Source organism: Haemorhous mexicanus, chromosome 14 (genome assembly GCF_027477595.1).
Source record: "Haemorhous mexicanus isolate bHaeMex1 chromosome 14, bHaeMex1.pri, whole genome shotgun sequence".
Lineage (NCBI taxonomy): Eukaryota > Metazoa > Chordata > Aves > Passeriformes > Fringillidae > Haemorhous > Haemorhous mexicanus.
In genome coordinates this window covers 1,266,451-1,287,021 of record NC_082354.1, presented here as the reverse complement: position 1 = coordinate 1,287,021, position 20,571 = coordinate 1,266,451, and the positions used below count along the sequence as shown (strand labels likewise).

Below are 20,571 nucleotides of genomic sequence, written 5' to 3'. Positions count from 1 at the left end.
CCCTTTCCTTTCTTCTTCCACCCACCCTGTCTTGCCAGTGATCTTTTCCACAGCACACCCCCCTACCTACTGCAGAGCCATTTATGAGCTCCTGAAGTCCTGCACAGAGGGACCAGACCCTGGAGAGCCTCAAGAATGTCAAGGGCAACGCAGGGCCCTTGTGGCAGCTCCTCCTCTGGGAGATCTTGGATGAACTTCCAGATGCTCTGGTGCCCCATGAGAGCTGCCACGAGGTGTCTCAGCAAGGGAACAGGTATACAGGTATCTGGAGCAGATCTCTCCTAGTGCCAGGAGCCATGGAGACTGGCCTCTGCTGCCCTTGTCCCCTCATTCTCCTAGCCCGTGGACTTTTTTTTGAGCTGTTTTTCTATAAAGATGCCCAGTCACTGTAGGAAAGCATATTTCATATGGCTTTAATTAGATTATGCTGGAAGAAACAGCAAGACAAAGGGGTTCCCAGCCTGGCCTTGGCTTTGTTTTTTTTCTCTGTTGTTTTTCACTGCTGATTGAAACAACAGGAAATCTGGTATGGAGACAGATCAGCAGAATGTGGCTCCCTTGACTCCTGACCCCTTGCCTGCTTCCATGTACCCCTGGCACCTGGTGTCATGTGCTGTGGGTAGACCAGTCTTGTGTGGTGACCACTGGCAGGAGGGCTGGTGCTGCCATTGCCCTAGGGGAGATGTCAGGCTTTGGGACTGCCCATCCAGTTAAAAATGTGAGGAATGAAGGAACAGAGAAGCTGGCCAACTGCTGCCTCTGACCCATGTCAGGGCCCCATGTGCTCTGCCCCCACAGCAGGTAGACTTCCCTTGTGAGAGCTGTGGGAGCTGTTTCAGGAACACAGTTGGGAAAATAAACAATAGGAAACCCCACAAGTGTCAAGGGTTGTGGCTTTTAGGTGAGATGCCTCTTTGGTGGAAATCCCCACATCCCCCATCCAGAGTGGGATGCCTGTCCTGCCGCCCACGCAAGGGGCGGGGTAGCGCCGTTCCAGTCCCGCTCTGTCTGGGTACGTCGCTGGACCCTACACGCCCGGGGCAGCCCGCGCCCCTCTAAGTGCTGCCGTGTCCTCGTAGACGCCGGAGATGAGCTGTTGGCAATCCCCTCCCCGGGGCACGAAGGACCTCTCGTGGTGGCGATCCTGCGCTGCCACCCTTTCGGGGCCGAGGAGATGCCGGCGGTAGGGACTCCGCCTGCTCTCCGCCCCTGTGGCCCCCCAAGGCGGCTCCCAAGCCCCTTGTGGGCCATCTTGTGCCTGCAGAAGTTCCACGTCCAGAACCGCGCCCCGGGGAGACCCTGGAGCCCCGGGGAAACCCTGGAGCCCCACGGAGCCCGGCTCGCCGCTCGCCTGAGGCTTGGGGACGCAGCCGCGAGGAGCCGCCCCCTCCAGGCCGCTGGCCCCGGCCTCATCGACTCGGACCCGGCGGACAAAGTGCTCGGGTCGCTGGTGTTGGAGCTTGGCCTCAACAGGGCGGACGAGCTGCTGGAGCTCTGGCTCGGTCACCACAAGCTCGACTCCCGGTCAGACCTGCCGGCCGGAGCGCGGCTGAGGCGGGGGCCTCCTACCTCACCCCACCGGTGAACAGCGTCCCGGCTGCCCCGGGCACCAGCGCTGCGGGAGCTGGGAATGCTCGGAACCCGGCCGAGTGTAGGAAGGGGCGGGAGGAGCAGCTGCGGCCGCGCTGCGTGCCCCAAAACGCGCAGGCGGCGTGGGCCCGACAGGCGACGGTCTGAAGCCGCCGTGTAATAAAATCTGGAAGGATCGTAAGGATCGTTGTTCCGACGGGTGTGCCCCTTTGTGGAGAGTTTTGTGGAGACGTGGCTTGAAGAAAAGGGACATGATAAAATACAGCTGGTAAAGCAATGGGCCTTTGGTGAGGGGCCTTTGGCAGGGCCAGAGTGTCCTTGAGCAGGAAGTTATATGATAACGGGATGCAGAAGCAGAGACTAGCTAATGAGAGGAGAAAACATAGGCATCCTGAGTATCTGATAGCAAAGTTTGAGCTGACCTCTTATAGCGAACCAATAGTGAGCTTTAGTTTTGCAATATGTATGAGCCTTATTATCACTGTTATAAGAGCACGCATGTTAAATCAATAAATTGAGACTTGTTGATCATCATCGGATGTGCTTGTCTCCCGTCGACTCCATCACCCCTTGTCCATTTCGGTGAAGGACATTGTGTGAAACAGCCCTTGATGGAAGGAGTGTGCGCACCCTGCAGCTCCAGTGTGTCTTCTCGGCTTTTGATGTTCCCATCCTGTTGCTGAAAATTATACAAGTTTCCTAGTAACTTCTTTAGTTAAAATTTCTAATTAATTGTTTTAATCAATCATGAACAGTGTAATTTTCCACCGTAGCGAAGCACTTAGCAAGGTTTGTCATAAACTGCTATTGTGGGAACACAGGTCGGGAAAATTACTAAAACTTTTAAGTTTTGCTAAACCAACCTTGATACACTTCATTGGACTAAGCATGGGAGAGACATAGTGCTGAAACTGGACCCACAGAATGCAGAATTTATAGTCTGCAAGAACATTTTGCATAACCCAGAGATAAAGAAACTAACGAAGACAATTCAGCAATTGTCTTATCTGGGAAAAAGATAGTAAGATAATGTTATAGATACATATTATAATATTGGCTTTTCACAAATATTAAAATGGATTTATATGTGGGATATTAAAGTAACTTTGTTAGAAAGATATTGGTTTTATTTCTGTTGTTAATTAAGCTTAGTGAAATAGGTGATATAAATATGCTTGTGTTAAAATGCCTGCTTGGATGAGATAACATCCAGTGAACACAGGATGAGGATCCTGCTACAGATATGCCAACTCTCAGCACTCACCATCTAAAGGCAGTGTGGATCAAGGCCCAAAACCAAGAAATTATAAGAATGGATTAAAACCACAAGCAAGGAATCTGCATGCTCTAAAAAGGGGGATGCAAGAAGGAGCCATGCTAAACAATTCTTGGAAGATGTAAACTAGTTTGGGGAAAAAGTTTACTGTTCATAAGGGTCTATGAATATGCAACAGGCTGATGTAATAGAAATGGTATATAAGGGGTGTTTCCAAACTAGCAGGCGTGGTCTTGGCTGAGTGCCAAGATGCACCCGGCCATAATAAGCTTTGCTTTGTGGTCCTTGTCTCCTATGGTCCTTTATTAAACTTTTTAAATTTTCACAGGAGAGTGAGCACATTTTTCACAGATCATAACAAGACTGAAATTGTAGGCTAGTGAGCATGAAAAGTAAGAAATCTATAAACAGTAGAAGATTATTAATTAATTAAGAGAACTATGTATTTTATAGCCAATGAACATTAATTGCTTTGCTAAAGTGTGTAAATAATGAAAAGTTTTGGAAGTGTGCATGTATCATAGGTGGAGCTCCCCCTATGCACCCAGCACTGTGAATAAAGTAATGCTGCTTTAATCTAAATGTAGAGTTTCATTTATCCCGACGTTTTCCGTGACAGTTACCCTGGGGAATGGGACCTCTGTCCCAGCCAGACCCTGCTACTGGAGCGATGTTGTTGCACTCACCGGGCTGCCTGGCAGAATGCGGGAGCCTGGGACTGTCCCGGTGGTTCCGGAGCACTGTGGGGACCCGTCTGCCACCCTGGAGAGAGCAGCTGGGACCACTTGACCCCCGAACTGCCTTCAGGAGTGGGCGCTAAGGCCCGGCATCAGGTTTGGGGGCTGCGTGGGGTCTCAGCTCTACCCCGGGAGGGGCCATGGCAGGGGGGAGACACAGGTGTGGGAGGGCAGGTGTGGGCAGGGAGAGGTCCGGGCACAGGTGTTACCCCTGGCTCTGCTCTCCCAAACCGCAGGGCCAGAACGTAGCAGGCTGTCCTATGCCATCAGCGATGACCAAAGTGCCCGGCTAGGAGCAGGGAGTCCCGGAGAGCACTGTCCCGGAACGCGGTGTCCCCGTCGGGGTCGCCGGGAAGGGACAAGCCCTCCCGATCTGTCACCTCGCGAGCGGCCCTGGACCTCCGAGCCCCCAGGGGGCGACGCATGTTGCTGCCGCCGTGGTTTGTACTTCCGTGGCGGGCCGGATGCACCCGCCCTTTCCCGGCAGAGAGCAGCCATGGTGAGAGCGCGGTGGCGCGGCTCCCCGCCGCCATCCGCCGCCATCCCTCGCTCACGGCGGGCTGTGGCCACCCCCCCTCGGGCGACAAACGCGGGAGGGAGCCCGGCGCTTGGGTCCGGGAGACAGGAGTTGGAGGGAGCCGGGGAGGGATGGCTGGGGGGCGCAGGGCCTGGCGGCGGCCCGTAACACCCCTTAACACGTCCCGTCCTGTAGGCCCGCGGCCCCAAGAAGCATCTGAAGCGCGTGGCTGCACCCAAGCACTGGATGCTGGACAAACTGACGGGCGTCTTCGTGAGTGCGGTCCTGTTTTGGGGTTCAAGTTGGGGTCGGGCATGGGTTTCGGGTTGAGACTGGGGTCGGAGGTGGGGCCCGGGGTCGTGGCAGCCGCAGTCACATCAGGAGAAGTGTTCGGGTGCTGCGCGGGGGCGAGCGGTGAAAAGGGGAAGTTGGACACGGCAGGAGGTGTTTGTTTAACGTTAGGGTCTTTGCGAATAGCGTTCGTGTTACCCCGTTTGCAGAGGATGTGATGGGGTCGTTGAACGTTCTCTTTCAATCTGCCTATTGTGCTTTTCCACCTCCGGGTTGAGATGGATGGTTGTGCTCTATTGGGGGCTGTGCTCTGTGAGGCTGGTAAGACACGGGGGAAACTACTGTAAATACCAAGAACAGAGGGCTTCAGCCGGTCGCTGCCTGCGTGGCAGCTGCACTTTGTGCTGCTGCCCTTCAGGGCTCTTGCGGGAGCTCTTGGCGCTATGGTTTCCTTCTCTGGGGTGTTTGATGCTGCTTGAGCCTCCAGCAGAAACTTCCTGTCGGCAGGCACCACGCCCATCAACAGGCCCACACAAACTGAGGGAATGCCTTCCCCTTATCATCTTCCTGCGCAACCGGCTGAAGTATGCTCTGACGGGAGATGAAGTCAAAAAGATCTGTATGCAGAGGTTCATCAAAATAGATGGCAAAGTCCGCACTGACATCACCTACCCTGCAGGCTTCATGGGTGAGTAGGGTTGGGACAATTCCTTAGGCAGCTCTTCTTTACTGGCAGGAGAGTGTTTTGTGGGGCTGGCATTATTTGAGGGGTAAAGTTGCCCTGCTGGAGTTAAAGAAAAGGTACATATAAGCAGTTGTTGCTTAGTTTGGAATTGTGCACTCCAGTGAGTACCATAGTCATATACTTGTAGCCTGTAAGTGCCTGTTTGACCTGAGTGCATTGCTGTTCAGATTCCAGCCTTCAGCAGTTTTTGCTAATTTGCAATCTGTTGCTGCAAAAGATGTGAGCCTGTGCTCAAGGGTAAATCCCAGCCTCATCAGTCACACCCTAAGTGTTGTTCAGCAGTTTCTGTTACTTTTTAGACGTGAACTTCATCCCAAGTTAGGGTCTTGGGTAATGAGCTGATAACAGCTGCTCTTATATTTCCCTCTCTGCAATCAGATGTCATCAGCATTGAGAAGACAGGTGAGCATTTCCGCCTGGTGTATGATACCAAGGGCCGGTTTGCTGTTCACCGCATCACACCTGAGGAGGCCAAGGTGAGGAGCTTTGATGTCGTGTAAGGGTGGGCCCAGTTAGGTTTGATTGGGGCAGTACTTCCTCTTTGGTATCTCCTGAATGAGAGCTGATGTCTCTCTTCTCTGACAGCTGAGGTCATGCTGCACTTGAGATTGGGGCGCCTCAGAGTTGAGGTGAGGCCTGTGTGGAGGGGGAGATCTCTTTGTTACATAGAAGTAGTTCACAGTTGGCTGTAGGGTCACTGTCTGGTGCTGGAGATGGTGCTGTTGGCATCAGAGTTTTGGGGTGGAGAGGAGTCTTGGCTTTGCCAGCTAACAGTAACTAGAAACATGGAACTGTCTGTGGCATAAAAGCCTTGAAGTTCTTCCCAGAGCAACAAAACTGCGTACTCACTCCGGATGCTGGGGAGCAACTTCCTCTTGCATCCCTTAACCCAGGCATGGTGTGCCTCAGTTGCAATGCCATACTCTGGTTTGCATCTCCTTTAAGGCAGACTGTGCAGGCACGCAGCTGTGTGGATGGCAGAGCTGGCTGTGCTGGAGCCAACTGTGGTGTGGTTCTCCTTGTGATGTACTTCTCTGACGACTACTCTGTTAATCTGAGGTCCAGAGAGGCTGTGAGGGAGTTGGGGTGATAGGCAGAAGAGAAATCAGTGACCTGGAGGGGACAGATCTCTGTGAGGTCCTGGAGAAATGCAGCCTTTGTCTCTGTTGTGTGCCACGGGCTTCAGGCAAAAATAAGGGAATTGTCCTGGTACTTCCCTGTGAAAGTGCTGCCAGCGTTTGTGAGGAGGCTGAAGCTCAGGGTGGGCTGCCACTCCCAACAGCAAAGGTGTTTTGGGGTGGGGCTGTAGCAGAGCTGCATGGCAGCTGTTAAAAAGTAGTTACTGAGGTAGGGAGCTGGACAGGTACACTCCGTGGGCTCATTTTGTAAGCCCTGAGTGTCTGGGTGTTCTGCTGGCTGGTGGGTCTTTTGAGTACAAGAGTTCCCTAGTCCAAGGTACTGCTCGCTGCCTCAGCTGAGAGGTGTTGTATTTTGTTTGCAGTACAAGCTGTGCAAGGTGAGGAAGATCTTTGTGGGCACCAAAGGAATCCCTCACTTGGTCACTCATGATGCCCGCACTATCCGCTATCCAGACCCCCTCATCAAGGTGAATGATACGGTCCAGATTGACTTGGAGACAGGCAAGATCACAGACTTCATTAAGTTTGACACAGGTAGGTCTTGCATCCCATTGAAGCACCGTACCCTTCCGCACCATGGAGAGCAGTCAAAGTTAAATGCTAGGCATATTTGCACTGAAATAAAGAGGTAGCGGTGTCAGCCTTGGAAAGGGGTTTGTTTCCCAGGAGCATGTCCACCTGGAGCTGGACTAGGGGTTTCTTCCTGCAGTGGGAAGCATTTGGCAGGGTCTTGGCAGTTCTGAGTCACCAAGTAGAAGCAGTGAGCTGGTGGAGAGGTGCTTCAGCAGTCACAGAGCTGTGAGCAGTGGTAGCACGGATGGGATGGGAATGTTTGGTATGGGTAGAGAGCCCAAGTGGAAGGACTTCACAGCACGTGGTGCCAGCTCTTGTCACAGCTGTATTCCCTTACTCAGGTAACCTGTGCATGGTGACCGGTGGTGCAAACTTGGGCCGTATTGGAGTGATCACCAACCGGGAGAGGCACCCCGGGTCGTTTGATGTCGTTCATGTGAAGGACGCCAACGGCAACAGCTTTGCCACCAGGCTGTCCAACATCTTCGTTATTGGCAAAGTAAGGCAAATGGGGTCATCAAGTTGGGGGGTTCTCTTCTCTTGTGAGGGGCTCTCTCTTGTGAGGGGCTGCTGGCTGAGGAAAAGAGCCTTGTTGTTTCCTTGGGCAGCTGTCTTCCCACACAGTGGAGCCTTGGTGCTGGCCTCAGTTCTGACTCTGCTCCCTGTATATTTTCCTGCTCTGGGAAGGGGAAGAAGCATTTGCAACTTCAGCAATGACTGTGTTTTCAAGAAGCAGCCCTGAAACCTGAGAGCTGCGGGCTGAGCAGTGCTCAGACTTGGTGTGATCTGAGCAGCTGCTGTGACTCTGAGTGCCCCCCAGAAAGCCTGTGCTGTTTTGCCATCCCTGACAGGCTCTTTGTCCAGGTTATGGAGGGGTGGTGTTTTGGTTTTGGCTGAAGCGCATTCTTCATGGATGTAACTGAAAGGCAGCTATAGACCTGTGCATCCTTGGCACCTTCCTTAGAGGCCTCTGCTGCACCAGTGCCATCACCATGTGTACCTGACCCAGCATGAGCAGGCGTGGGCTCGTGCTACTTTCCCCCTTAGAGAGAGAGCTGTGTTGCTCTCTGTGTTTCCTGATGTGGTTTCTTCTCTCTTGCTGCAGGGCAACAAGCCATGGATCTCCTTGCCCCGTGGAAAGGGCATCCGCCTGACCATTGCTGAAGAGAGAGACAAGAGATTGGCAGCCAAGCAGAGCAGCGGATAAAGTCCAGCTCAGGCTGGCTCTGGTGCTGTCAGTGTGTTAATTAAACTGTTTACTGGATGGCTCTTGACTGCTGGGGTGTCCTGGGCCTAGGGTGGGGAGCCATGCTGCCAGTGCCAGGCCCTGCTCCCTAGAAGGTCCTGCTTCTCTGGGGAGACTCCTGTCAGTCTGAGCAAGTACCACAGCCTTATTCCAGAAAGGCAAGGAGGAAGGGTGGGAGAACCTTCAGACTGCTGTCTGTCCCTGCGAAGGTGCTGGCACAAAAGCTCCTGGATGTGCATCAGGAGCAAGGTTACGGGGAGACCTGGCTGGGCTCTCCTGTAGCCAATAGTGCTAGATCAGTTTGAGGGACTACTGCAGCTTTGTTGGCTTCAAGGGTGTTGGCACAAAGTGTCCAGCGGGGCTGCTCTTCCATGTCTTTTCTGTGGAGGTAGAGGGTGCAAGTTATCACACTGGTAGCCTGGACTAAGTGGGAGGGGAATGGGCTGCTGGGGACACTGAGCACCAGCCTGACCTGCAGGAGCCAAGGAACGGGGGGCTGGTTGTGGCTTTGGGAATGGCCCTGGAGGACAAGGTGGGCTGGTGTGGGCAGTGTGCCCAGTCAGGAAGGGCAGCTGCACAACTGGGCTGTGCCAGGAGGCATTCTAGGGAAGGGGAGGCTGTGCTTGGGCATCGTGTGCAGACTGGGGCTGCTAGGTCCAGGCGGGTATGGGTACTGGAGCAATGCCAGCAGAGAACCTAGAGTGATGGGGACATAGAAGAGGCTGAGGGCACAACCTCTGCTCTGCTCAGCCTGCGGAAAAGGAGTCCTGGGGCCTCTCCCACTCTGCCTGCCTGTGTCAGCCTTGTGAGCACCTGTCTTCCAAGATGGATGGGGCACAGATGCGCACGATTGCTGAATTGGCATTGTCTATTGGCTTCATCAGGTGTCCATGGTGAAAGGAATTGAGCCTCATTAAGTGTCTGCAGCCCGCTGTATTTTGATGTTATGCTCTCAGGAAAGCTGAATGCTTGTGACACTGCCCATGTTCCCTCAAGTGTTGCTGTGCTGCTCCCTCTGGATGCTGTGTGGGCTCAGAGCAGCAGTATCTCCAGGGTCTTTCATGGTGCTGGCAGTGGGCTTGGTGCTTGGACTGTCCTGTGATGCACAGATGTGAGCAGCCAGAAATGTGGGGAAAATCCCCACATTTTCATGCAGAGTCATGAAAGCCACTTAGTTTCACAAAGCAAAAGCCACTTAGTTTTTATGTTGTGAAAAAGTTTTAGAAAATAGCCAAATTGGGTATTTCGGAAAGTAAAACCTAGTTGTTATACTAGCAAAAACTCCAAAATGGCAATGAAACCAACAATTGGGGAAATTCGGGGTGAAATGTGTGCAGTTTGGGGGTGGGCATTGCAATAGATTGCCCAGTGTGGCTCAGTTAGCCAGATTAGGTTGCTTCGTGTGGGTTATCCCAAATGAACTGCCTGCTCAGCATTATCGCGGGTGGATCTGGTGTATGTTACCTCACTGTTGTGCATCTCCCCGCCTCCCTCCGTGTCTTTTCCCCACTCCTCGGTTGTGGCCTCCCGCTCTCTGTCCCTGGCCCGGGCGGCCCCGCGGGGCTCCCCGGCCCAGGGAGAGGCGCCACCGTCCGGTCAGTAGCTGCTCCTGCAGCCAAGAAAGCCGCGAATGCGCGTTGACCGAAAAAGGGTGTCTCCCTGCTGCCACCCCCTGGCCAAACTGCTGCACTGCAAGTAAACAGCGAAATCCGCGTGTGCGGGACCGGGGTGGGAGCAGCCTCCCGATAAGGACGCTCCGCTGCCGTCCCACAGGCACGATGTCGGCGGCGTTGGGAGTGCAAAGCGCGGAACTGCGGCGCCGGTACTGTCGGAACGCTGCTGCCGCCCAACGTTTGAGTGCCCCGCGCGGGTATTTGGGAGCGGCGTGGCAGAGCACTGGGCGTGGGGCCCGGCGGTGGTAGCGGCAGATGAGGGATGAGGTAGCGGCAGCGGTGAGATGACAGAAAGCCTCAGCGAGTGCGGAAGAGCCGCCTCGGCCCCGCCCGGGATGGCGGTGAAGAAGCTGCAGCCCACCGCCGCGGCTGCCGGCCCGGGCGGAGGCGGCCACATCCCGAGGCCAGAGCTGGGCGTCTCTCCGTGTGGCCAGAGCTCCCCTGAGCCTCTCGACCGACCCTGTTCGCCTTGTGCCGTTGCCCCTGCTCCAGCATCGCCCCTGAAACCTACCCTGTGTCCACTGGCCGCCCCAAGAGGTAGGTTGGCCGTCGAGGTGTCCCCCAGAAGCCCCTGCAGAAGGAGGGATTCGTGCAAGGTATCTACGGTAATAAGAGTTACTGCTGCTTCTTTCCCTCTGCCAGAGGCCACAGCTGTGCGTCTGTCCTGGTTTAGGGCAAATTTGGGAGAGAATCCACAAAAGGGGGCCCCTCCAGAAAGCAAACCCACACGGCCCCTCCCCTCAACCGGTTCGGGAAGAATTCCTGAGAGAGAAGTGGAAAGAGCCTGTTTATTTAACAGGCACAGCACCCCCCAGCACACAAAATGAACAATACTGGATAACACCACTCTTTCACTGCTCTGAAAAAGATGACAAATTCAGAAAGTCTCTCCTGGGGTGGTTGCTCTGTTATCAGTCCCTCCAGTGCTGGGGCAGCTGCTGCAGCCACAAGGTGCTAACTCTCGGTGTTTCCCAGGTCCCAGTCTGGAGCAGGTTTGAGTAGGTCCAAATAGGAAAGGGGAAACAGTCCAGGAAGAAATTCGGAGTGCTTAGCTAAACTAATGAGAAGAAGCAAAAAGCAAGAGCAAGCAGAAGCAAAGCAGAAGCAAGAGCAAAGTGAAAAGCAGGGCAAAAAGCAAAAGCAGCACTATGTACTGTGTTGGCTGTATGTCCCGCCAGCTGTGGGAGAGCGGCTGATAAGAAGCCAAAACAAAACTTTCTTCAGAGCCAGTCTTGAAGGCACAGAACATAATATCCAGCATAAACAGCACACATAAATGGGGATACAAGCATCCTAACATCACCCTAGGACAGTGTCTAAGTGTCCATTCTTCCCTGAAGCATACCTAGGTGATGATGCCAGTGACTGCACCTGCCTGGGGCTTGTGTGGGTCATTAGAGTTATAGATACATATTATAATATTGGCTTTTCACAAATATTAAAATGGATTTATATGTGGGATATTAAAGTAACTTTGTTAGAAAGATATTGGTTTTATTTCTGTTGTTAATTAAGCTTAGTGAAATAGGTGATATAAATATGCTTGTGTTAAAATGCCTGCTTGGATGAGATAACATCCAGTGAACACAGGATGAGGATCCTGCTACAGATATGCCAACTCTCAGCACTCACCATCTAAAGGCAGTGTGGATCAAGGCCCAAAACCAAGAAATTATAAGAATGGATTAAAACCACAAGCAAGGAATCTGCATGCTCTAAAAAGGGGGATGCAAGAAGGAGCCATGCTAAACAATTCTTGGAAGATGTAAACTAGTTTGGGGAAAAAGTTTACTGTTCATAAGGGTCTATGAATATGCAACAGGCTGATGTAATAGAAATGGTATATAAGGGGTGTTTCCAAACTAGCAGGCGTGGTCTTGGCTGAGTGCCAAGATGCACCCGGCCATAATAAGCTTTGCTTTGTGGTCCTTGTCTCCTATGGTCCTTTATTAAACTTTTTAAATTTTCACAGGAGAGTGAGCACATTTTTCACATTAGTGTCACTGAAACTGCAGGAAAGACAGCAACTCTTCAAAGTTTTTAGTGTTAGAGAATCAAGGCATTACTTTATTCTGGCCAGGATGTTGTTCTGGCCAGGATGTGCAACAGAAATAATGTCATCCACACGTTGCCTGGATTGTGCAGAGAAAATAATTCCATGATTCAGTTCTTTACATTATGCATATAACATTCATCCTAGTATTTGCAAAAAGCCAACAACATAATATGTATTTATAACAAAAGCTTGGATCAGGAATTCCCACTGTGCCGTGAGCTCTGCTCTCCTGCCCAGGGGCTGCTCCTGCGGCTTTGGGTACACTCTTTTCCCCAGCTTTCTGCCTGTGACCGGCTGCCTTTGTAAGCTCATCAGGAGCAAAAGTTAAAAGTTTCTGTTCATTTGCCCAGGTGTGACTGGACAACTCTAGCAGTTTATTGCAGAGATTAGGTTTGTCCATTGTTCCTATGCTCCATGGTTTAAAATCACTTCTGCTGTTCAAGCCAGTGTTATAAATAAAGTGGACTTTTGTAGCCAGGGTTATGAATTGTTAATGATGTAATTTTATTCTGAATTGTTAATTAATTTAATAGATTGTGATACCTAATTTATGTAGTAGATTATGAAGTAATAATTTACAGTTAAATGTACTGTAGTATAAATGTGTGCCCACTAGAGGGGGGTGGTGGAATGAGTGGGGGAATTCTCTAGCAAGCTACCTCATGAGATGATGACATTAACATGAACTATGATTAGAAGACTAGCCAGCCAATGAAGCCTCAGAACTCTAGAATAATTGGCCAGGTATGCGCCATCTTATGGACCAACCAGCAACCAGGAAAAGGACTGATCAACAAGTGGATTGAAAGCGCAGCACCTGGTATCTTTCTGGGAAACCGGTGTCCAAGGAAACACCCTGTGTTGCACACAGTTTGTTATTTGTATCTCTGACTTGCCGCAGGCTTACCCTGAGGTCTCATCTTCAGTTGTCTTGATTTTTAATAAACAGGCCCAAGCCTTTTAAAAGATCTTGGCCTCATTTTGCCTGTTTATATCATCCAACATTGTAACACAGTGCAGAAATAGGTTTTCTGTATGGCTGGCATGGACTTCTACCTGATAAAACCCTCTCTCTTTGCTCCTGAGGTGAGCACTTGCTCTGTTTGCAGCCTCTTCTACAGTAAGGGCTCATTGTAATGGTAACAGCAGGAGTGGATGGTGTGAACACACTTGTGAATACTAATCTGGGAAGGTGGATTGTTTTTCAGGGTTGGTCAATTAGTTTTGCTCCAGTCAGACCTGTCAGAACTTAAGATTCAGTGGCAAAAATAGAAGAGAAAACCTTCATGTTTGTATTTACCATCATTACTACACACCGAATGATTAAGTACGGTGTCACAGGTGTTGGGGGTGGTGTCACAAACAGACGCGACACCTGCCCTTCCGCGTTCCAGTGTTGCCAGGAGCCGGGCCCGGCCCCTCACACCGAGTGCAGCTTCCCCGCAGCTGGGGCGCTCTTCTCGCATTCCCGCAGGGCTCCCACAGGCTCTATGTCATCGCTGGGGCGGGCCGAGGCGGCGGAGCAGACTCTGCTCGTAGGGAACTTGGAGAGCCGGGTCAGGGAGGAGATCCTCTACGAGCTCTTCCTACAGGTAGCAGACGGGTCCACATATATCGAAATGCTGTTCTAATGCTCGAGAAGAAAAATTCGACCAATGGGATGTTCAGTTAGAAAAGCTGGACCACATGCTCTCCAGAGGTCCCTTCAAACCCCGACCTTTCAGTGACAGTGTAGAAACACAAAGTAGTCGGACCTGTTTGAAGTCCGAGCTTAATTCCTGCCAGTTTTCAAGATTAAACAGTAGTCTGCTGTATAACTGTAAACGTGAGCTTAAGAAGTTTATCTTCTTAGGGGACATGAATAATACACGACAAAATGTAAAAGTGATAAAGATGGTCTTAGAAAACAGCTTTGCATTATTCTTCTGCATAATCTGCAGCAGCCATCCAACTGCCAGCTTTTATCTGGGTCGTTAGGTCACCCCAGTAACTTGTCTTTTTCCCTTCTTTTATCTTGTTTTCATTCCCTTTTGCTGCAACAGCCTATGCTTCTCATTGTAGTCTTGCCCTGTTATTGAAAATATCCAGTTCAAAATTCCTGCTATGGCATAGTCCTGAACATGCATCCTTGACCTCTAGCTCTTCCCCTCCATCAAATGATGAGCAAGTATCTACTGCTACTTCTAAACTATTAATATTTTTATTTATGAACAGGAGGGTAACTTTTGCTATGGAGTCAGCAAATTATTCTTCCCCTTTGGGAAACTAATAGTTATGGCATGTTATTCTAAAAATAATAAAAATTCTCGTTATGAAAGATATAATAAAAATTCTGGTTATGAATTGATGTTTGGTTCCCTTTTAACATTTCTGGAGCTGATTTTTGTTTGTAGAAGGCTCAGAATTTGAGCTTTGGGAATGTGGAGAGACATTTTCAAAGTAAGAAACTTACAGTTTCTGACTATGGCTGAAGAGAAATAGTTAAATATTCAAAACACAATGAAGTGTCAGTTTCTCCTAAATAATAGAAATTTCTTTCAGGCTGGACCATTAACCAAAGTGATGATTTGTGAGGACAAAGAAGGAAATCCTAAGTCTTTTGGATATGTCTGCTTTAAACACAAAGTATCAGTGCCTTATGCAAAAGCTCTGCTGGATGGAATCCATTTGTATGGAAGACCAATTACCGTGCAGTATTGGAGGGGTATGTTTTGTAGTCCCAATGGTTTATACTTTTTTAAGAACAGTTTGGAATCCCAAAGCCCTTTACAGAGATAACAATTTGTAGTTGGAAAATTAATTTTTTTGTTGAGAAACAAAGACTTCCTGTGGCTTTTGCATAGGGAAGGGTTCAGTCTTTGTAGTTTTTTGTTTACTAAGAGAATACAATAGATTGGTTCAGAACATCATAACTTGCAAGCTGTGTCAGACACTGCTGTATGGAAAAAAGCAATCCAGGTTTTCACGCCAGATTACTTTTAGGAATTAGGGTGTAACTTTACCTTGAATTCTGACAGAAAAAATTGATTCAGTATGGCCAGCCACTATTGAGCTCTTGAATAAGTTTTAGACTAAAGCCACGGAATTATCAGTGCTTTTGTTTTAAAGGTAAGAGATTGTAGTTCATATTATATTCTTAATTTTATGTAAATGGAACTAAACCTTCAAGCAAGCCAACAATCAGGCATCGTTTGCAACCCAGACATTAAGGACTCTTGTTCCTTCTGTGCCACTGCTTCCTTCAAAGGCTCTACAGAGCAGTTGCTGAGTTTAAGCAATTGTGGTTCTTAAAATCAGAAGCATCTCCTGTGTCTGTAACTGGGTGAAATTATTGTTCTTGATTACTTCAACAACCCTGATTTGTGCTTCCGTAAGTGAATAAATGAGAAATGAACATTTTCAAGCTGTAAGATGATGCTATTGATTATCTGCCATAAAATGGCACCATACCTTTGTGTGCTACCTTAGATCTACTGGCAGACTACAGATGACAGAAAACATTTTCTGTGGTTTTTTTCCTGATTAATTGAATTGTCTTAACTGAATAGTCATTATGCTCTTGTCTTATTTCCAGGGAGTTCTCCCTCACCAGAACTAGACAGTTGTACAGATGGTTTTGAACACCACATTGACTTAGAGTCTCCTGCAGACAGGTAACAAAGATCACCTGTGAATGAACCTTATGATCATAATTTAAAAAAAATTGTATAAAGTGAATTGATGTCATAGAGCAACTTTGAGGTTTTTCATCAAAACAGCATCTTGCCATTGCATCCTTACCGAGGGCTTGCGACATACTGCAGTTAATTTTAATGTTTGGTTGTTAAGCTTACCAGATGATTAGTTAGATTCAATTTTCTGTACTTTATTTGTTTCTGCAATATTCAGGACCTTAACATACTGAATCCTAGGTTTTGTACTAACAATGTCTCCAGTCGTTGGATAACAAAATCTGACAGGTCTTTTTCTAACCCCACTAAGTTTACACCTGCATTTTCTGTGTGTATAAGCACAAGCAGCTGTCATATACATATGAATACACAGTTATAAACCTGTTATAATGAAAGTCTGAACTCCCACGGTGAAATCTAGTACCCTTTTGTGCATGCATATAAGAGGATTGCTCATTAATTAAGCCTTTGGGTATACTTCATTTGTTTTATCGTTATTTTTCATGTAAGTCCTGTTGCTAATATCTCAATTTTCCTCTTGGATATTACCATTACAGCCCTAGAGTTAAGTCTCAGTACTCTGATCAGAAGTATATGGTGGACATTCAGCCTTTGTACACTGGCTTGTTTTTTCTTTAGGCATCAAGAGCTTTTTGGAAATTCTCCATTTCCTGTTACTCCTTTGCCAGTGAACAACAGTTTATCTCATGATCACCCTGACTTTCAAGAGGTGGTGAGTTAGTGTTAGAAGTTAAATAATTTGGGAGCGTTTTTATGAAGCTGAATGCATTTTGCATTTCTGCAAAAAACACTGCTTGCTTTAGGTCTCAAAATGTGCTATAAGCACAATATTAGGACATTTCAGAATCCTCTAATAACAGGAATCTACCAAACCAAGCTATTTTCTTCCTGCAAGAATATCTTAAACGTATATAGGTTAAGAAAGCTAAAAACAGTGACGTCTACGGAACTCTCTCCTGCACTGTGTTTCAAATGGTGGGACAAGTTGACCTCATTGGACTACAACCATGCAAGCCACAGCTTCTTCACATATAGCTAATAGGGAAACCTCTTAGTTCTTTTTCTCAATCCAGAAATGGATTAGAAGTTTAAAATGTGTTAAAACCTAATCTAAAACTCAGTGAATCACCATTGCCCAAGTTCAGGAAACAACAGTTTGAGGGTTTCTGGCCTAAAACCTTCACATGCCTCTGTAGGTCTCTCCTTCATGATTTACTTTCACAGCAGTAGATGACAAGAACCTACACTTCACTTCCCCTCCACAAGACTCTGGTGCATCAGACCATTATCACCCTAAATCTCTTGTCTGAGATATTCCACAAAGCAAGGAAACTGGTCTCTTCAGATGGAAATCTGTTCATCAAAACTACTCCTCAAACACATCATGAAGCTTCTGAATCTGATTAGTCTATGGACTGCTAGGACTGAAGAAACCCAGTCTTTAATGTGAGGTACCAGCTGGGGACAGTCCTGCTCACTGAGTCTGACTGGGGACTGGCCAGCCCTTGGAACTAGAGAAGGGGGGCAGTCTGGATCAGTTACCCTTGTTGGCTGCAGTCGAAGCACGAAAATGGAGAGCATCTATTCTCCATCTATGGGGTGAGGGCCTGCCCTCCCATCTTCCCACGCTGTGCCCTGAGAAGAGCTGGTACTTGTATGAACTTGCCCATCTCCTCCACTCCCTTTTGAAGGCTCAAGTGCACCATCTTACCCTCTGTGCTTGCTGATGAACCTACACCTCAGTAACAAGGCAGTAGACCAGCACACACAAGCAACTTCATCCCATTTTCTGCTTGCCAGAGAGAGGATGGTATTGAAGTGTGTTTCACATGATAGTTTGTGGAAGCTTCAGCAGAAAGTATCTCATCACTAGTATGCCTTAAATCTACCTCACCTTACCTTGGCAAGTTGCCAGGCAGGTTGCTCACTTGGGAATCTTTCAACATCCTTGTTGGAATACTTTGTTCCACATCGACTTTAAAATTTGTTAAACCACGTTTGAAGAACTTGCAGATGTGCATGCCTTTACAGTACCAACAGGCACTGCAGTTACAAATATTTATCAAATAGAGACAAAGAAATGCAAGGAATACCATGTTTGTTTACCCTTTGTGAGGACTATCTGGCAATTTAGCCTTAAATCAGGTTGTCTCTTTTCTAACCTTGCCATGAAAAATTTGTCTACTTTTCTGAACTATACTAGTTGTCATAAAACAGCTTTACTCTCAAGCATTCTGTGTTATAGTTTGTCAGTATTTTAATTGATTAAGTCATGATGCATGCAAAATGAAGTTCTTTAAAATTTCCTCTTCACAATGTAAACAACTCAAGTTTCTATTTCTCGAAATGTACCATGTTCTGGCATAGCAGTATACAGTACAGAATCCAATGGGTTAACGATTTCTTTATTAGCAGTACCTTCAGACTTATCCTTTTCTCCCTATCAGAATCAAACTGCACAATTCAAGACTGCACGGAGTTATCCTGAATTTGCCACATCCAAGTGACTGTGAAGTGCACCAAGCAGGATGAAAGAAAGAGAAAATGGCAAAGTTGTGACAATGACTAGTACTGCAGAGAATAAAAGTTGACAAAGACAGTGTGGCCAAAACTGGGGAAAAAAAAACAAACCCCAAGAAAAAGGCATATTAATACTGTATATTTTTTATTATTATATTTGCTTTCATCTTTGAACTTTATTAAAGAAGGAATGTTCAAGATCCATAGTATTTTTGAAATGCATTATGCATACAAACTTAGAATATCCTGAGTCAGAAAGGGTCATGGAGTCCAGCTGAACACGCATCCTCCATGCTGTCCCCCTTCTCATTCCCTCCCAGCACACCAGCCCCCTGGGGAACAGGTTCTCCCCAAAACCCTACCAGAGCCCACTGAAACTGCAAGGTCTGGCTTTTGTGCCCCTTCTAAACTGTCTGCCACAACTGAAAGGAGTCTGGCTGGCTCCACTGTACTTGCAATGACCCTTTAAGTAGCTGCAAATTTCATGAGCCCAGCTACATCAACCTCTTACCTTTACTTATCCTCAATAAAAGGCATTGATTTGAAATAAATTCACAGAATAGTTAACTGGTGGTTGGAAAGACGCTTTGGAGATCATCTGGTCCAATCACGCCACCAATGTAGGGTCACCTGGAGGTGACGCAGGAACGTGTCCAGGTAGATTTTTGTCTTGAATGTCTCTAGAGAAGGAGACTCCACAACCTCTCTGGGAAGCTGTTCCAGTGCTCTGCCACCCTCAATGTAAAGAAGTTCTTCCTCATGTTAAGGTGAAGTTTGGTTGTTCATTACCACTGAAGTCAAAGGCTGTCAGCTTGTGTAGCTATTTATAAGTAGGTAATCAGAATAACCACTGGTCTATAACAAGCAAAAGCGAGTTTACTTTATTGATTTTTTTTTTTTTGGTAGCAGTAGAAGGACCACATTTTCACAACATTTTTTCAAGAATGGTTCAGTTCTTGTAACTTTAATACATACGGAAATAATTCTGCATTTAACAAGAATGACAGTTCCACAAAAATGTGAAACAAATAATTGCTAATTGTGTGGAAGACCTGTCTTGCACTGTTGCAGCTGTCCTTACTCTTAAAATAATCTAAGCCTAATATAAAAAACTCTGAACCCAGGAATAAACCGTAACAAATTGTTTACCACTGAAATCTACAGAAATGTTACCTGAGCAAACCACTTTGATAACAATAACAGCTTTTTTTTGTCAACTGCTTCACAAAACTGGATCAAAATATGATGGTATATTACAAAGCATGAAAATCAACACTAAAAATGCTTTGTTATTTTTATTTCTGTGCAAAATGTTAAATGGCTGAAACAAATTATAAACATGCCATCCCTAGAATTAAAAAAAACCCCAACAAATTAAATTATTAGATGGTGCATTAAGTGCAAAAGCTGCTCCACATGCTTAGGTTTTGGCTTCAGTTTGGATTGAAGTAATGTGTAGAAATGCATCTCCTTTTTTCACTATGAGAACAGTCAGGCATTGGAACAGGTTGTGCAGAGAGCAGTTAAGCAGTGCTTGTCCTTGGAAGTTTTCAGACCAGGCTGGATACAGCCCTGAGCAACATGGCCTAACATAATTCCTAATCCTGCAGTGACTGGACTAAAAACTATCTGAGGTCACTTCAAACAGGAATGATTGTATTCTGACATAGTATTGTGACAGAACTACTCCTAGTAACAATCTACAAGCATTTCTGTTTGAAGGTTCAACATCACTTATTTCCTTAGACAAAATACCCCCAACTGGTATCTGAAAATTTACAAGCAAGCATGCATTTGAAACCAAACTTCGCTGGAACTAAGTTAGACTCTTACACTATCAAGTGTCAAGAGCCTGAAGTATGATTCAGCAAGGACCTTAAAAAAAAGAAAACAGATTCAAAAGTGTACAAAACCTTATACCTGGGCACCAAGCATCTTTTTAATATACATTTTACATTAAGTATACTGTGAGAATGATAAAGATCTAATTTTTGATGAACCATCAAGTGTATCTTTACACTGGGAGCAAGAACGTCAATAGGCAAATGTCCCTTTTCTGCCTACTAAGCATTTTTGCATTCCTCGTGGACTGAACGCAATGCATTGAGGGCTTCCACTGTCACTGTGAGCTTTCCAATTACTGCACTGGCATCTTGTGAATCGAAAACTAGAAAAGAAACATCAGAAAACAGCATTAGCTATTCACCTTAAGATTTCACATTTGTTTTGATAGTTTTCTTTAGTGTTTGGACAGTTTAAAATGCAACTAGCATTTGCTAAAAAAAAAAAAAAAAGGTAGAAATAAATAAATAATCTTGCAGTTCAGGTCCTCAGGCTACTGGAAATTAACCACTCCTGGAAGTAGAATATATATCAATAAATGTATTCGTGTTGAAATTAATTTAGAAAGTAAACTATCAATATAATAATTGTCTATATAAAATAATTATTTTTCACAACATGTAAATAAAGATTTTCCAAATTCTATTAAATATATATCTACATACATAGGAATA

General features: G+C 47.1%; 3 protein-coding genes across 9 annotated transcripts in view; 2 read left to right on the top strand and 1 right to left on the bottom strand.

The window, feature by feature from the left end:
• The first annotated feature begins 3,690 nt into the window (after positions 1–3,690).
• Positions 3,691–8,132, top strand: LOC132334009 (small ribosomal subunit protein eS4). 2 transcript variants are annotated; one of them, XM_059859678.1, is made up of 7 exons: positions 3,691–4,102; positions 4,316–4,393; positions 4,919–5,099; positions 5,535–5,632; positions 6,658–6,829; positions 7,210–7,367; positions 7,974–8,132. In XM_059859678.1, the coding sequence occupies exons 1-7, from the start codon at positions 4,100–4,102 to the stop codon at positions 8,073–8,075; spliced, it is 792 nt and encodes a 263-aa protein (XP_059715661.1). In that variant the 5' UTR covers positions 3,691–4,099; the 3' UTR covers positions 8,076–8,132. The 2 variants fall into 2 exon arrangements, with proteins under 2 accessions (XP_059715661.1, XP_059715660.1); XM_059859677.1 differs by having other exon boundaries at positions 4,012–4,215.
• A 147-nt stretch (positions 8,133–8,279) lies between these two features.
• On the top strand, positions 8,280–18,778 carry RBM11 (RNA binding motif protein 11). Its single transcript, XM_059859655.1, has 5 exons — positions 8,280–13,435; positions 14,385–14,547; positions 15,418–15,496; positions 16,154–16,247; positions 17,863–18,778. Exons 1-5 carry the CDS (start codon positions 13,130–13,132, stop codon positions 18,040–18,042), a joined length of 822 nt encoding a protein of 273 aa, XP_059715638.1. The 5' UTR covers positions 8,280–13,129; the 3' UTR covers positions 18,043–18,778.
• Positions 18,779–18,911: 133 nt separating this feature from the next.
• The window catches only part of RPGRIP1L (RPGRIP1 like), a 43,189-nt gene continuing 41,529 nt past the window's right edge, over positions 18,912–20,571 (bottom strand). For all 6 annotated transcript variants that reach the window (XM_059859665.1, XM_059859666.1, XM_059859668.1 and 3 more), the window contains one exon: positions 18,912–20,222. In XM_059859665.1, coding sequence (XP_059715648.1) covers positions 20,119–20,222 — 104 coding nt within the window. In that variant the 3' untranslated portion in view covers positions 18,912–20,118. The remainder of the gene's footprint in view (positions 20,223–20,571) is intronic.

Excerpts from the sequence above, each read along its gene's own strand:
- RBM11 (XM_059859655.1), top strand. The coding sequence starts at position 13,130 with ATGTTTGTATTTACCATCATTACTACACACCGAATGATTAAGTACGGT. Across the intron at positions 15,497-16,153 it reads TTAGAGTCTCCTGCAGACAG|GCATCAAGAGCTTTTTGGAA; the intron begins GTAACAAAGATC and ends TTTTTTCTTTAG. Across the intron at positions 16,248-17,862 it reads ACCCTGACTTTCAAGAGGTG|CAAGTTTCTATTTCTCGAAA; the intron begins GTGAGTTAGTGT and ends ATGTAAACAACT.
- LOC132334009 (XM_059859677.1), top strand. The coding sequence starts at position 4,027 with ATGTTGCTGCCGCCGTGGTTTGTACTTCCGTGGCGGGCCGGATGCACC. Across the intron at positions 5,100-5,534 it reads CTACCCTGCAGGCTTCATGG|ATGTCATCAGCATTGAGAAG; the intron begins GTGAGTAGGGTT and ends CTCTGCAATCAG. Across the intron at positions 7,368-7,973 it reads ACATCTTCGTTATTGGCAAA|GGCAACAAGCCATGGATCTC; the intron begins GTAAGGCAAATG and ends CTCTTGCTGCAG.